A 16,472-nucleotide genomic window follows, 5' to 3' on the forward strand; every position below is an offset into this window, starting at 1 on the left:
GAAGGTCTCCACTGTTTTCAGTGTTGCCCAAAGCAGTAGAAATGGCTATTGTTCCATATTCCCAGCACAGGCACAGTTAAAGCTGCTTGCCTTGCTATTCCTGTATTGCATTTGTCAGCTTTACAGAATGGATTTTGAGCATGAATTTGACAGCGTAATAAATAAGTCCAGATCTTGCTACCCTTACACTACCCTTCCATTGAATAGCACCATACTCCTCGTGTAATCATAGTAACATAGAAATTGGATCCGACCTGAGGTTCAGCAGTCCTCACTCTGGCAGTGGCCAGCACCAGCTCTTCAAAAACAAGGTGTAAGAAACCCCACAGTCGATAGATGTGGGATAATCTGCCCCCTATAAAGGTCTCATCCTAACCCCTTGTAGTTAGAGACTGGCTTAAGGTCAGAAGTATAAGGTTTTATATCCCTTCCAAAAATTTTTTTAGCATTTCTATTATAATTCTGGCTATTCTTGTTATCCATATATGTGTTCAGTCCCACTTAGAGTTCTTCACCTCAATAACATCCTGTGGCAATGAGTTCCACTGTCTCATTCCATATTGTGTAAAAATTCATTTCCTTTTATCGTTTTTGAATATGCCACCTTTCAATGTCCTTACATAAAAAACATAAGAACGGCCATACTGGGTCAGACCAATGATCCATCTAGCCCCAGATCCTGTCTTCCGGCCATGGCCAATGCCAGATGCTTCAAAAAGAATTAACAAAACAGGGCAATTATCAAGTAATCCATCCCCCGTAATCCAGTCCCAGCATCTGGCAGTCAGAGACTTTGGGACACCCGGGGCATGGGGTTGCATCCCTGACCACCTTGACTAATAGCCATTGATGGATCTATTCTCCATGAACTTATCTAATTATTTTTTGAACCCAGTTCTTCGCAATATCCCTTGGCAATAAGTTCCACAGGTTGACCGTGTGTTGAACATCATTGAATGTCCCCTTGCCGCCCTACCGATCTTAGTGGAACTACTCAAGGAGTAAGGTGCATTTCATTGTGAGTAAGAAATCTTAGGGCCAGATTTTGCCACCCATACTCATATTGAGTAGCACCCTACTTTGTAACTAAGAAACTAATCTGGAAAGACAAAAAATTGCAGTATCTGCTTGTGTGTGCCTCAGATCAATGGGGCTGCTAACAGAATAAGGGCCTACCTAATGTGAGCAAGGATGACAGAATCAGACCCTTAGAAATTAGAAATGGAAGAGCCTAGTAGTCATCTTGTCCATCTTACCCTAGTAGTCATCTTACCTCCGACAGATTGCTGTGTACAATGCGCTGAGTGTTGCCTCATGGAGTGAGATATTGCTCATCATGGTTAATGGTGGCGCAGTTGGCCCTTGAGTAACTATTGAGGGCTAGGTCAAGCTTGTCAGGGCCAGGCAGAGTAATTCCTCCCTGAACTCCCTGCACAGAGGGGGAGCATGCTTACAACTGAATTCTTTATGGGGTGCACCCTTCTCTCCTTGTGAGCTGATTGCACTCTGCAGGTTAGTGCAAGGTGAGACAGATATAGCTATGCCAGGTGTCTATCTCATCTACTGATATCTATCTTACCTATCTGTCAATGTCAATATCTATGGATGATAAGAAAAATATAGCTCTACCCAGAGCACCATCTTCCACGACTTCCAGAGCATTCTTTTGTTGTCTGTCTAGATTATAAGCTCTCTGGGGGTAGTGACTGGCTATTCAATTTTCAGAAGCACCTGTGTCCTACTGAAAGTTGACGGGAGTGAAGCTCCTGAGTGAAATAAGTGTTTCTGAAAATGTTAACCTGTGCCGACCAATAATACTCTTTATCCCCTAGTAATAATGATAGTGGCAATAAGATGCCCATTGGTTTTTGTCCTTCAGCCAGTTTTCAGTCCCTATGCCAGTGATCTAGGCCAGCTTAAATGAATATTTTAAGTTGGGTTTCATGCGGTATCATACCACACGATTTGAAGTAGTTCAGACAGCGTCACAATGGCTACATTCCTTTCATCTACTAACTAAACTTCCACAATTCAATGAGTGCCATCAGGTTTCTCTAGAAGTATTTGTTTTTATAAAGCAAATGCTTGGTTTTGCTAATAATTCCTATCACAGCTGTCTTTCACGGATACCTCCTTGCTGTATCCAGTCAGCACTGGTCCGTATGACTCAGCCTGAGCTGTACGAGGATGTCGGGGGTTGTGCACTTCTGGGAAAGCCTCCTTCGTCTGTGTTGGAATTAAACAGGGATTGGGCTCAGTGCCCAAGACTGTATTTCAAACCCACTCTCTAGCAGCTCCACAAAATCTGAAGCCTGGTCTACACTTAAAGCCAGTGCACAACCTCAATAGCCAGGCTGTACACTGAGGAAGTCAGTGGGGATCAGATGTTGGGAAGGAGACTTTCCCACCAAGGCTCCAGAGCAGCTGTTGCAGTCTCAGAGTTGCGGTGACCCCTTCTGTGGGCCATCTCTTTGTGGGGATCACCCACGTAGTCAGGGATCCACTAGTCCCCTCCCCTCTGTGTCCCTGGTGGATGAAGCACCAGAAGTCCCCTTGAAGCCATGTTCTGTGGCACACACAAAAAGACACAGAATGATAACACAAAAGTGTTGCTCCAGGATATCTCCCTAGGCTGGCTAAGTTCTGTTTACAAACTCAACAAGTTAAAAATAAAGGCCCACCTACTCAGCTGGTATGAATCCCCAAAGCAAATTTGACATCATTTAGAGCCACACTGATTCACACCAGCTGGCCCATGATCAGTCCATCTCATTCTCACAGGAAATGTACACACGACACAATGGTTCTTCCTGACCCTCGCAGTAGGAGTTGATGATTAATCAATATTAGTGTCATTGCTATAATCGTATGCTACACTGTTGGGTGTAATGAGTCAAAAAATAGTTCAATCGCTGATAGATAAGCGCAGAAATCAAGCGTGGCTGACTTCATGTGTGCCCTTACGTGCCAGTCATGAGGCCCATCATCCTGGGTTGGAATTAGTAGGGAGCAGGTGTTGAGTGGTAGGAAGCAGTCTGGGGAGAGGGAGCTCATGCATTCTATCCCAGCGAGGGCTGGGGAGGTCACTCCATCCCCGGAGCTGCAGAAATGGGAACAGAAGGGAGAGAGGGTGGATAACTATGCAGCATTTAGGATATAGGAAAAGTTACCACAGCCTGGTCAGGCCATGCGGCTCACACGCTGTGGATGTCCCAGGGCCATGATTTAGTCCTTCAAAAGATACTTGGTTAATTAAAGATATTATTGGAGCCAGGTGGCCTGCTGAAAGCTGTGAATGTCCCCTCTTTACATCACATAAGAGGTAGGTATTTAGGTTTTACACTTTATTTTTATTTCTCCCCTGGTGTCTAATGTAAGATGAACTCCAGTGTAATTACTCAGGGTGGTCCTATTACACTCACAGATATTGTTTTGAAAGAAAATAGTGCCCAATAAATTGCGCACTACTTTCCATTCTGACTCTTCTCCACAGTCAAATGTATGAGTGAATGCAGACTGTGGAATGATTTTCTTTTAGCTTATCCTTATACTGTACACCAGCTTCAGACTATTAGCCTTGTCTGATGCAGACGAGCAGCAAATAATAATGAATATAATAGTCCCAAGATTTTCAAAAGTGTCTAGTAATTTGAGGTGCCTCCATTTTTTGAGAGCTGAATATCCTGCTTCTGAAAATTCGACCCTTTTTAAGGTGTCTTAAATTAGACACCCAAAATTGAAACATCCAGAATCGCTAGTTTCTTTTGGTAATCTCAGCCGATAATTGTGTCTCTGTCTCTGCATGATTCTGCAGTAAAGTAATTATTGGTAAAAATATATTTTTTCCTTCAAATGAGCTACCTGATAGGAGAATAGAACATAACCTCTGAATGTATTGCTTGCTAGATCATTTTGTTCAGAGGTTTTATCAGTCAAATATTAAATAGAAGACTGTATTTAATCAAAGCAATTTTCTGTTCCCAGACTATCGTTAGAGGAAATAAACCTCAAAAGGATACTTCAATCAATGGCCTGCTAGAAGAATTTGACAATATCTCAGTGACACGCTCTAATTCCCTACGGAAGGAAAGTCCTCCCACTCCACACCAAGGAAACTCAAACCATGTACAAAGCCACCAGGAAGAAAATGGTTATATCACATATTCTCAGTATTCCAGTGAGTCGGACACCACGACAGACTATGTCACTGAAAAATACAGAGACAAGCGTTTTTATGGGGAAGAGTTAGATAGATACTGCCAAGGTAGCTTCGCCCCAAAACAGAATGGACACGTGATGAAAACAAAACCCGGAGACGCCTATTATTCAGAAATTAAGCCCCTAAAGTCAGACATCTCAAGGTTTCTTCCAGATTACCATACACACATGGAAACAAAGAGCAAACCAATTGAGTACAGTGGCCTAAAGTTGGAATATCAAAGGATTCTTAGTGGATCGTCTCTAGACTACAGAGAATCCTTTCACTATGCTCCATCTAGAACTTCAGTGCAGAGTGAGTGCTCAAAAGAGAGACGGGAATACAGTGACAGTGACTGGGGAAATGGACCAGACAAGGATGACTATGAGAAAAGACCAAAGTCGTCATATGTAAACCAGACAAGTCCTCAGCCAGCCATGAGACAGAGATCCAGATCAGGTTCGGGTCTGCAGGAACCAGTCGTGCCATACGGAGCAAGTGCTTTTAAATCAAATCAGCAAGGGCATTCGTATAGTTCATACACCTACCCTCGCTTGTCAGAAACGGCAGGAGGCATTCCAAAGGTAAAATTAACATCTGTGGGTGCTATCACAGGCCATCACTTTCACAGGTGTGACCAACAGTTTCCAAAGGTGGTTGTATAAAGCTGGGCACTTGAATCCATGGTTAGGCACCTAAGTAAAAGTGGTCTGATTTCCCGAAGTGCTCAGGACCTATAGCTCCCCTTGATTTCACTGGGAGCTGCAAGTGCTCAGCAAGGCAATACCTTTGAATACCAGGCTGCTTTTCCTTAGGCGTCTGATTAGGTGCCTCAGTTTAGGCGTCTGATTAGGTTCGTTTTATTTTCCCTCTAAAACACTGAGAGAAGAGCTGTACAGTAAAGGATTTTCAAGGGTTACCAATTAAAATGCTACAGCTTTTAATTGTTAATGCTGGAAAGTCCCTTAATTTATGGTGTCACGCTGTCTGGAATGTTTTATGACTGTGCCTCCATCAGGACAGACTGTCAAAAGCAGGGCAGACCCCCCCCCCTTCCCAGGCTGGTGGTATGTTCTATCGTTAGATTTCACTGACCCAGTACCAAATGTGAACTCCCAAAGTACTACAGTAGTCTTATAATCATAGAATCATAGAATATCAGGGTTGGAAGAGACCTCAGGAGGTCATCTAGTCCAGCCCCCTGCTCAAAGCAGGACCAATCCCCAACTAAATCATCCCAGCCAGGGCTTTGTCAAGCCTGACCTTAAAAACCTCTAAGGAAGGAGATTCCACCACCTCAAGTTGGAGACTGTTCCCTTAGACACTCCAGTCTATCTTGCCACCCAGACAAGCTGGACTATGTGAAAAATGGTCACTTATACAAAAAAAAAATCACAAAATATTCCGGTTGCACCCAGTCCCAAGAGACCAGTTACTCACCCAGGTAAATTTGCATCCTGGGTCTCACACCAAAAACAATGCTGGTAGCCAATTCTATAGTAAACTCACTCAAGGTTTATTAACTCAGACAAAGGAATGAGAGTTATTGAGATGTTAAAGCAGGTACAAATATATCTACAGGTGAGTCACAGTCTATAATTTCAAGGGGTAGCAGAGATGTAGTAATCTGTCAGTTTCCAAAAAGCTGTTAGGGCTAATCAGAGTAACTCTGGGGATCTCTGTTTTCTCATTTGGTTAATTCTTCCATGTTAGAATCCAAATAGTCCAGAGATGAAGGGTGGGGGGGTGTCTTTCTTCGATGATGGAGCGCAGTTAGAGTCTTTGATCTCGGATCATCACACACAATAACCACTGGCCTTTAAATGGACAAGAATTAGCACTTTCCTGTTACAGTTCTTCATTTGCATTACACAAGGCTTCTTTCTCATTTGATGGGTTATTTAGTTACAGGGATATAGATAATATAAATGTTTGCTATTCCATTATAACAGGATACAGATATGTGAACACCAGACATGTAACATCCCATTAGTTTTCCTGAAGTTTAAACACCAAATACACTCTTACTCATTTAACAGTCACTTTGATCTATACTAATACACAAGTGAATTGGCCTGATTTCCAGCTGTGAGTGTGTCAGTTCTCAGCCGACACCTAGGTCTTGACCACAGCTGACACTTGGCTTACCAGCATCACACATAGCTCGTTCCTCAGGGTTATACAGGGGAAAATGGCCAAAATATACAAACTTGGGGGCCTACACTGAGACATCTAAGTCCACATTCAGATGCCTAAGTAAAAAGCGGCCTGGTTTTCCAAGGTATTGACTTGCTGAGCGCTTGCAGCTCCGAGGTGCTGAGCACTTCTTCCAAGGGATGAGATCTGTTTTATTGTTGTATAATGGAACATTTTAATGCTCATGACATGGGCTGGGTTGAGAGCCCTGGAAAATTGATTCTATTTACCTCCAGAACAGAAAGCAGCAGTTGAAGCTCTACCAGAAATATATTGTGACCGTAGGCCGGAGGGATGCGAAAGGCTTGTTCACACTCCATGCTCACCCACTCCTTGGCTCCTCTGTTGATGCTGCCACCCAGAGTTCTAATTAATGCTGGGGCCTATTAGAAGTAAACCGAGGAGGTTTAGCCCAAATTAAATTCGGGCAAGCGGTTTGGTTTTGGGTGTCTGGCCAAACCCCAGGGGACAGAAGAGTTCCCAGCCACGAAGTCTCTTCGATTGCCCCTTCGGTGCTCATTTGTGTTAAGCAAAGTCTAAGCAATGTCATTTATGTTTAAGGGATGTTTTGGTCACCTGTGGCTAACTCAAGCACTATGCTTTTCTTAACCTGTGTATTATATAATTTGTTTAACATTGGCTTTAATAACATTTTTAAATTTGCAGGATTGGTCTCTTAAACAGGACTGTAGAAAGAGGTATATTTTAGAAGGATCAGTGCACGGTAGGCTCTTTGGAAAAAGTGCCTCCCTGCAAGATTCATTGTCAGCTATGCGTTCCTTAGAACTCTGAAAACATTCCTACAACCGTGGTGCACTCGATACTCGATGATTCACCGTTCTATGCAGCAGTTACGATTCCCAACCCCATCAGCAACCCCAGGAACTGAACAGCAGTGTTTTGTCTACAGATGATTGCCAGAGAGTTTCCTCTTCAGAGAGGCATTAGCGAGACAATGGTTTGTTAAATGAGTTTACTAAATGAGAATCGGGTCTTGAATCAGTTATCTTACCACTGAGATTGCCTTTAAAGTATAATTAAAAGGGAAAAAGTATGTATTGAAAAAATCTGCAGACACAAATGCATGGCTTTAAAAATATATTCAGGAAAAATAGTCATTACAGCTAATAAGTCTGAAGGGTAGATTTAGTTCAATATTACTTGCAGCTGTTTCATCTGATATGCCATGTACCTCAGATTCATCCCTGGTGTAAGTCAAGTGAATTCAGTGATGTTACACCAAGGATGTATTTGGCCCTATGTATTTAACTCCAACTTTACAATGGGATCCGGGAAGGTGGCTCTTCACACATGCATACTGTCTCATTAATTTATCGGATGGGACTGGTGGTCCAAGTAGAAGATATCATGTCTCCAACAGTGGACCATACCGTCTGCTTTAGAGAAAGGTAGGGCAAGTTTCTTCCTCACCTCCTTCAGTGAGAGGTTGGTTTGTGCCCTTTGGGTTTGATCCAAAGCCTGTTCCCTGCTTTTGGTATACATATTTCTTGTTATTTGTTTATGTGTCTTTGGCTATTTGCTCTTCAAATCCCCTCCTCACCCTCCTAACTTCCATTTTACATTGTTACTACCAGAGTTTGTTCCTTTCCCTTGGCTTCACTTGGGTGGATTTCCATTTTTGAAGGTTACCTGTTTGGCTTTTCCTAATCTCTTGCATCTTGCCATTTAAACATCAGAAACATAAGAACGATCATGCCAAAGGTCCACCTAGCCCAGTATCCTGTCTTCCGACAGTGGCCAATGCCAGGTGCCCTAGAGGGGATGAACAAAACAGGCAATCATCAAGTGATGATTTAATTTCTTCTGTTTTGTATTACCTTCTTGCTTCCTTTTTAGTTTAGGGGAACACATACCTCTAGAGACTCTATTGTTCTATGCTACAAAAGCCTCCCTGCGGAGTGTAAGGATTTTAATTTAGTCATGTGTAGGGTCTTTTCTGGATTACCCCTCTTCACTTTTTTTTTTAATTCCCCTTTTAAAGATTAAAGTCACAGTGCTAGTTTATGATACAGCCCCTCCTATGAGGATGTTGAACTTAATTATAGTGTGGCTACAAGTATGTAATGGAAGTTGGGGTTCCCTCCAAGAACTCTTTCCACTCGTCTTCCCAAGAACTCAGTTTGACTCCAGAATTCGTCACTCAGGTATCTTTATTTAGCATAGAGCAACGGGACGCTGAGTTGATCAGACTCAAATGCGGGATGGGGGGGGGGGGGGGATGCAGGGTACATCATAGCTCCAAAGTTACACAGAAACGCTCTCTCTTTATATACATTGACACATCTCATTGCATTTTCTATACATCGCATTATACATTTTAGGATTGGCTTGGTCACTTGGTACAGAATTGCTGTACCGCATGCTCTGTCCACGCGCTGTCCATGTTTCGACTTCCTCTTTATTTTATCTCTTCATTCCTAACTTATTTTGTCCCTTGTTATCTAGTTCATAGTAAATAATTCCCTGGGTGTTCTTTCTCTTATCTTAGCTGGCTCAGACATTCTGTCTTTTTAGCCTACTGACCTACGTACTTCCCTTATTTAGCACAAATGTCCTGTTTTCATCCTAATAATTCATTTACCTCCCTAATCCTATCTTCTACAAAACAAGGCCTCCCCCCATGTGTTAATCACTCACGTCAGGCCAGGCCTCAGCTACAATGGATCAACTATAATTACTTCTTGAATCAACTCCTGGGTGAGATTTAGGACTCCGCTGAGAGTAGCCTCTCCTCTTTTGTGCTCTAAAAGTAGCTGTTTCGAGGTGCAATTGTAAAAGGTGTCGAGACATTGCTCCCTAAATCATATCCTAGTGAGACATTTGGTCATTTTATATTGCAAGTAGCTGAAGTGGGCCATTATTAGATTTAGTTGCTTCTTTGATCTCCTCCAACTGTCTGAAGATCAGCAGTATAACCCTTCTAACGTGTGTATTCTTATGACTTGACCTTACAGTAGGATCTGTATGGACAGAAATGCTCTCTCACTGTAGAAATATCTCATTAGGTTCAGTGGAATCTTTTAGGTACTCCCATACCTCCATGACCTAATATATCCTTCCTGCTTGGTTGATACTCAGATACAGTATCCCATCAGTCTTTGTCATTCCACTGTGTTCCAGAAATGCTTCTCAGGCTAAGTTCCTCTTCTATTGTCAGGTTTTCTAGTTCACCTGTTTTTCCTTTAAGCTCCTCCTCTTGGTATACAGTCCTTTATAGATTTTGTGTTTGACCGTATGCCTATTTTTTAATTCCTTTATGTGAAATCTTGTTGGGTTTTTTTTCCGGAATCTACCTTTGTGATCCCATCCATCACTGCCCAACATCGGCTTACTTTTGTATTATTGCCATACCTAACGGAAGTCTTTGTCTAACTTGACTGCTCCTCAGCACCTGGCTGGTTTTCCCCAGATCCTGGTTTAAATTATACCTCCCCACCCTAAATTTCTTATAGATATTCTGTGCCTGCAGGCTACTTGCTTTTTAGTTAAGGTGGAGCCAGTCCTTAAGTATAGGCTCTCCCTTCCTTTTCTCAGTGACTAATGAGGATAACCCCTTCCTTTTTTATGGCATCTTCTCATTCACATATTGAAACCCTGATATTATCCCTGTCCAGCTCATCATGTGTGTGGCAGAGGAAGCATTTCAGTGATCTCTACTGGAGAAACCCTAGACATTAGTCTCATTCCTAGTAATCTCCATTTATTTTACAGGCCTCCTCTCCTGTACAGTCTGACATCACTGGTACTGATATGTAGCATGATCACAAACTCCACCGTTGCCCCGCCCCTGCCCCGAGGCCCGCCCCCTGCCCCGCCCCTTCTCCGAGACCCCCACCCCCGCTCATTCCGTCCCCACTCCCTCCGTCACTTCTTCTCCCCCACCCTCTCTCACTCACTCATTTTCACCAGGCTGGGGCAGGAGGTTGGAGTGCAGGAGGAGGTGAGGGCTCTGGCTGGGGGTACAGGCTCTGGGGTGGGGCCGAGGATGAGGGGTTTGGGTGCAGGAGGTGGCTCCAGGCTGGGGCAGGGGGTTGGGGTGCAGAAGGGGGTGAGGGCTCCAGCTGGGGGTCTGGGCTCTCGGGTGGGGCTAGGAATGAGGGGTTAGGGGTACAGGAGGGGGCTCCAGGATGGGGGATTGGGCCGAGGTGTTCAGAGTGTGGGAGGGGGCTCTGGGCTTGGGAAGGGAATTGGGGTGCAGGAGGGGTTGAGGGCCCTCCAGTAAGCATTCGACCCACCACCTTTGGATTTGGCAGGCAAGTCACCAAGCAGTTCTCGGTCACCATATAACTAGCTATCATTATGTCTCGTGATTGAATCTCCTCTCACCACAGCCTCTCTGCACCCTCCTGTGGCATCCCCATTTCCTGGTGGGACTAGGTTTATGATCAATGATCAGGCCATTCTACCTCTATGGAAAGGGGGGTCCCCTTTTAGGACGTTCGTCCTTATTTTCCACCTTGGTTCCCTCCCATAGGATACCAAATTCTTCAGCTGTGGGGTTGGGGCAGCCATTTCTGAGATGGGCCTTTTCTACAGTGCTCCTGCTGGCTGCTTCTATGAATAATTTAGCGGCACTCCACACGGGTGAAGGGTCTGCCCCTGTATATCATGTTACAGAATCAGGGTCTTAGTTTGCATGTGAATAAGCAGGTGTTTCCTCCTAATACCATATTAACGATCTGTAATTTCTGGTATTACAAAATACGCATTACTGTCATCAACACGAAAGGTAAAATGACTTTAAACACCTTGCGATACCCCCTTTGTAAGAACTGAAAGGCCTCAGTGCTGAAATGAGCACGCACACATTTGAGTAGCATTGTGAGGCAGTGAACCAACCCGCACAGCAGCAGATGCGTGTTCCATTACAGTGCAGCGCCTTGATGGATTTCATGTCAGAACCTAATCTGCCCTGTTGACCTGATCTTTAATGAGGCCTGTGCTGAGGTTTTTTTATGGTCTTTTAAAGGGTTTCCTTTGGGAGGCTAATTGAATACCATAATATAAATAGAAGCATTAATGAAATAGTATCTGTTGGATTGTGCAGTGATGGGAAGAACTGTATTACGATGTGGCTAGTAATGAGAAGTTAGCTGATTTAATGGCTTTTCCCTGTGTATTTTTGTTACATTTCATTGTATTCCAGAAATGAATGGTTTTGAATGGTATTGTAAGCCAGGTTATCAAATGCTACAAAATGTATTCGCAAGTACACTGTATTTTTCAGGAGTTTTGCTGAACCGATTAATTTTCATTTTAAAATTCTGAAAACCCATCGCATCCTTAAGTTTAAATTTCAGATAATTGACTTATATGTATGCATTGATCTAAATGTGTAAGGTGCTCCCGTCACCAGAGTATCTGGGCACCTTGCGCATTAATTAGATTGGCAACAGCAGAGTCCCTAGTGGTCTCTAAGCCTTTGCAGTTTATAGAAAACTTTGCTTGATGGATCAAATGGATCCGTTCCTATAATTATTTGTATCTTTACCTTGTATAAAAATCTTCTCTCAGGAAGCTGCTACTTTAAGTACGATGCTGTCTGGTGTTTTTGTGCATGCTACATATTATTGGTTGCGACGACTCAAAAGAGTCATGTTAAAGAAGGTTTCAGAGTAGCAGCCGTGTTAGTCTGTATCCGTAAAAAGAACAGGAGGACTTGTGGCACCTTAGAGGCTAACAAATTTATTTGAGCATAAGCTTTCATGAGCTACAGCTCACTTCATCGGATGCAATATAGCTCATGAAAGCTTATGCTCAAATAAATTTGTTAGTCTCTAAGGTGCCACAAGTCCTCCTGTTCTTTTTATGTTAAAGAAGATGTCTCAGTTTCACGTTTCAAAGAGGAATATTTAAGCAGCCCTTTGAGAGCGTGCAAACCCTCCTCCCATTCAAAGCTGCATGAAAAGATGGGCAAGTGTCTTACACAGAATGTTGCAAAACACTGATGTAATTTGGCACGTCGAGGTTTCTTCCCCCCACTGAGTAGAGTTCGGCTACAAACTCCTTCTCTCCCGTGCAGCAGGCAACAGTGATAAATTGATGCTGCGGTAGTTTTTTTTTTCAGCCGTAGCATAAAATGGTCAAATGATGTTTCACTGCAGAATTCAATTTCACAGTTCAGTTGGGTCCTTGATTACGCTGCCAAATTCAGATTAATGTGCACTTAACTAACACGGATCAGGGGACTCCTGGCTGACAGCCAGCAGTAATAGTAGCCACCGAGAGCTGTGTAGAGTTTTATGCCCTGTCCACCCCGGTGCACCGCCAGTGGATTTGATTGATTAAATGAATTCATAGGTATAATTATTTGTAATTGTGCTACATCATGAACCTGTGTCTCTGCACCCCGCACCCTCCTCAGAGATGTTACACACATTGTCATGGGCTATTTTTGCTATGTTGTAAACAGAGATTCATTTCCAAAAAATTGCTTACATGTATTTTTGCCCATCCCTTTTGGGTTTGAATAGAAGTATGGATGAGCAAACATCTTGTCTGAGAATGTAAAAAATTCATTTATTTTACAGAGAAGAAGCTTGAAAGCACTTTAAGGCAAAGGAAGTTTTAAGAGGAAATAGGGCATGTGTTAGTTGTTTTTCCATCAAAGGAATAATGCTGACACTTGTGGGGTTTTTTAAAGCCTCCTATTGAGATAATTTCTTCCCAGATTGTCTCTGATTTCAAAGGAAAATTAGGGGTTGTATGACACTGCAGTTAAGTAGTTTGTCATTCTGGAGAATCATTTAAGAAATTAAATTAGTCTCCTTGTTGCTCATTCTGTCTTGCTTGAAGGAAGCCCACTTTGAAAACGATGAAGACCAAATACCCATTTCAGATAGGTTATAGGCTCACGTAATCACTACGCTCCCCCGCACTCCTTAGTTTGAACTTTCATGGTTTCTGCTTATTGTCTGTTTAATCTATTGTAGCATTTGCCCGTTATAACGATGCTCAGATTATTGGGAAGAACAATAGGTGCAATACCAGTTTTGGGGAATTGTAAGGAAGACCCTGAAGAATTATAGTGTGTGAATCCTATAAGCAAGGCATTTGAAATGAATGCACCATTGTCATTTGAGCCATATAACCCTACATACCTTCTTCGGTGCTGTTGTAGGAAGCTAGGACCAGTGCTGGTGTGCAGTGGTCTATCTACACGGAGCCGTTAGGGAAGTGTCTGCTCCACAATCAGTAGGATAGGGCAGGTAACTAGAAAGGGTGAGAGGTGGGCCATCAGTGGAGGAAATTTTAAGCTGGTGGCCGGGTCCAGTTTGCCCTGCATGTGACTGGGATCTAGCCAATCGAAATACGTCTGTCTATGCTGCCAGCCTCCACTCCCTTCAATAGTGGCAGTCATTTGGCCACATTGTCACATTGCACAGGAGTACAACCAATGCTAGCAGGGCCTTATCACCCAGACCATTGGAGTGGGAACAACTTTCCAGCTCCCAGTCAGTCCTGGTTTCATTCTAGGAGTGGTCTGTATCTGTATATATGTAAATAGTTAATAGTCCAGGTACCAGGAGATTGTGGTCAAGAATATGTAGCATAGCTCCTGGGTTTTACAGGACCTATAAAACTTGTTGTGCATTGCAAATGGCTTCCTCTGTGCATCTCTTTGCCTCCGCTCTTAACAGGTTGTGATGCAGGTAAATTGGTGTTAGCATGGCAGTAAGGATGACAGTGTGGCACAGACATCAGCTGGGTAATGGATGCTGGATGGCAACTACACACAAGTCTTTCCAGTGCCCGTGAGCACAGTAATTACTGCCAATGCACCCATTGTGTTGTGAACAGATATGGTGCCTGCCAGAACTGTTGCACTGTGCACCGTGTATTGCCATCTAAAGTTTCTGTCACAGTTCCTGCATGTCCTGTTTGTTCTTTGCACCTTTGCTGACCAGGTGAGGGTCCATACATTGGCTGCCCTGTGTGATGTCTTTATGGTCCCATCCATTAACGGTGCGCTTTGCAGGATTCTGGAACTAGGGCTTGATTTCCAGCCCTGGTGAGCTCTCCTCAGCACTGAAACTGATTGGGAAACAAAGGTAGCTTTACATTCACTTGCACCTCCTGTTTTACTCTTGTGAAAGCAAAGGGGAAATCAAGCTCAATATCTCTTTCCAGCTGCTGTAGAGAAGAAAGGGGAAGAGGGTGGCTGGAGAAGGGAGGAGCTAACACAGCAAGAGACTTAAGGAGCTCAATCTGTTTATCTTATCAAAAAGAAGATTGAGAGGTGACTTGTTTGCAGCATATAGGTACAAGGACCAATGGCTGGAAGTTGAAACCAGACAAATTCACATTAGAAATAAGACCCAAATTTTTAACTGTGAGGGCGACTAACCACTGGCCCAAACCACCAAGGGAAGTGGTGAGCCACTACATCAAGACGTGGATGCCTGGAAGGTATATTCTAATCAAACACAAGTTATTTGGCTCAATATAGGGGTAACTGGGTGAAATTCTTCGGCCCGTGATACTCAGGAGATCCAACTAGATGATCTAAAGGTCCTAAAATCTACATTTTTATTGTGATCAGAATGCACCAAACGGGTGATTTAAAAAAAAAGCTCTATTCTCAGCAAGAGAGTACCAGAGTGTCACTTTAAAAGAAACAGGTATTTAGGTCATAGAGGACACTTCCCCTCAAAATTATACCATCTGTGTGGGAAGTCATGATACTGGGTATAAACAGATTGTTTTTGCTCCACTAATCCTAAAGACTATAATAAATAAAGCAACAGGGATTTTTACTTATCGCCTCGGCAGTCTATGGACCATCAGTGATCCTTGGAGTTCCTCCTGGTGGTCCAGAGAGTGAAACATGCTGAGAACCAAGCAAGGGGTGAGGAATGGGAGTGTCAAGTGGGTCTGTGATTAGAGCTTTCTTTTACTAAATGTGCACAAAAAGAGAAAGTTGGAAAACCAAGTAGGGATCTCAGAAATGAGAAATCACGGTGGAGGTGGCCACGCTATGGTCCTGAGGAATTGAGGTCTGACTTCATTGATAACATAAGGTTTAGAATGCTCATAATATCTGCAATTATTTTCAGCCATTGATCAATGCTGAATACAACATGTTAACTTTGCCTTGTTTTAATTTTTGCAGGTGGATTACGATCGAGCACAGATGGTAGTTAGCCCACCACTATCTGGATCAGATACCTACCCTAGAGGCCCAACAAAGCTACCTCAAAGTCAAAGCAAAGTTAGCTATTCAGGTAGTAGCTTCCAGTATCCTTCAGTCTATCACAAAGCTTCTCATTATCACCAGCCTGCCCTCCAGTCAAGCTCTCCTTATATTTCCACGGCTTCTTACCCAAGCTCCCCAAGTATCACGTCAAGTGCTTATCCCCCACCTAGCTGGGGTTCATCCTCCGATCAGCAGCCCTCCAGGGTGTCACATGAACAGTTCAGAGCTGCCCTCCAGCTTGTTGTCAGTCCTGGCGACCCCAGGGAATACTTGGACAACTTTATCAAAATAGGAGAAGGCTCCACGGGGATCGTTTGCATTGCCACTGAGAAGCACACTGGAAAGCAAGTCGCAGTGAAGAAAATGGATCTCAGGAAACAGCAGAGAAGAGAATTACTCTTCAATGAGGTAAGCCATTTTGGACGAGGGGACAATTTTGCAGGTTACTAATCACAGAGAGGAACAAAACGGAAATCCCCTCAGTGCCCAGTGGATAAGGCTTTAGCCTCCTAAGGTGGGGGTGGTGAGTTCAGTTGTAACTTCCTGAGTCACAGTCTCCATTTTGGGTGGCCCCTTACTATGGGCAGGTGACAAACTGACCATCAAGCCGAATATTTGTCACTTTTGTAAGCAAATGTAAAACTTCATTTTATTTTCTATTCTGCCTTTCCTTTAAATATCTCACTATGGGCTTAGTCATAGCTTTGCCGGGAGCCCAGCATTGTTGCCCTGAACCTGGAGATGCTTTGAGTCAGTCGCCTGGTTTCCCGCTGCTCTGCGAAGGGAGGTCGGGTCTGTAATCTGTCCCAGCATATGTTCCCTGGCACCCCAATGCAGCCAAGGCTTTGCCCATTCCCTGCC

The 16,472-nt window shown here is 43.6% G+C and overlaps 1 protein-coding gene across 7 annotated transcripts in view; it reads left to right on the plus strand.

Moving 5' to 3' along the window:
- The window catches only part of PAK5 (p21 (RAC1) activated kinase 5), a 174,789-nt gene that overhangs the window by 135,735 nt on the left and 22,582 nt on the right, over positions 1 to 16,472 (plus strand). For all 7 annotated transcript variants that reach the window (XM_043544046.1, XM_043544047.1, XM_007064150.3 and 4 more), the window contains 2 exons: positions 3,985 to 4,782; positions 15,528 to 16,019. In XM_043544046.1, coding sequence (XP_043399981.1) covers positions 3,985 to 4,782; positions 15,528 to 16,019 — 1,290 coding nt within the window. The remainder of the gene's footprint in view (positions 1 to 3,984; positions 4,783 to 15,527; positions 16,020 to 16,472) is intronic.

This window comes from Chelonia mydas, chromosome 3 (assembly GCF_015237465.2).
Source record: "Chelonia mydas isolate rCheMyd1 chromosome 3, rCheMyd1.pri.v2, whole genome shotgun sequence".
Lineage (NCBI taxonomy): Eukaryota > Metazoa > Chordata > Testudines > Cheloniidae > Chelonia > Chelonia mydas.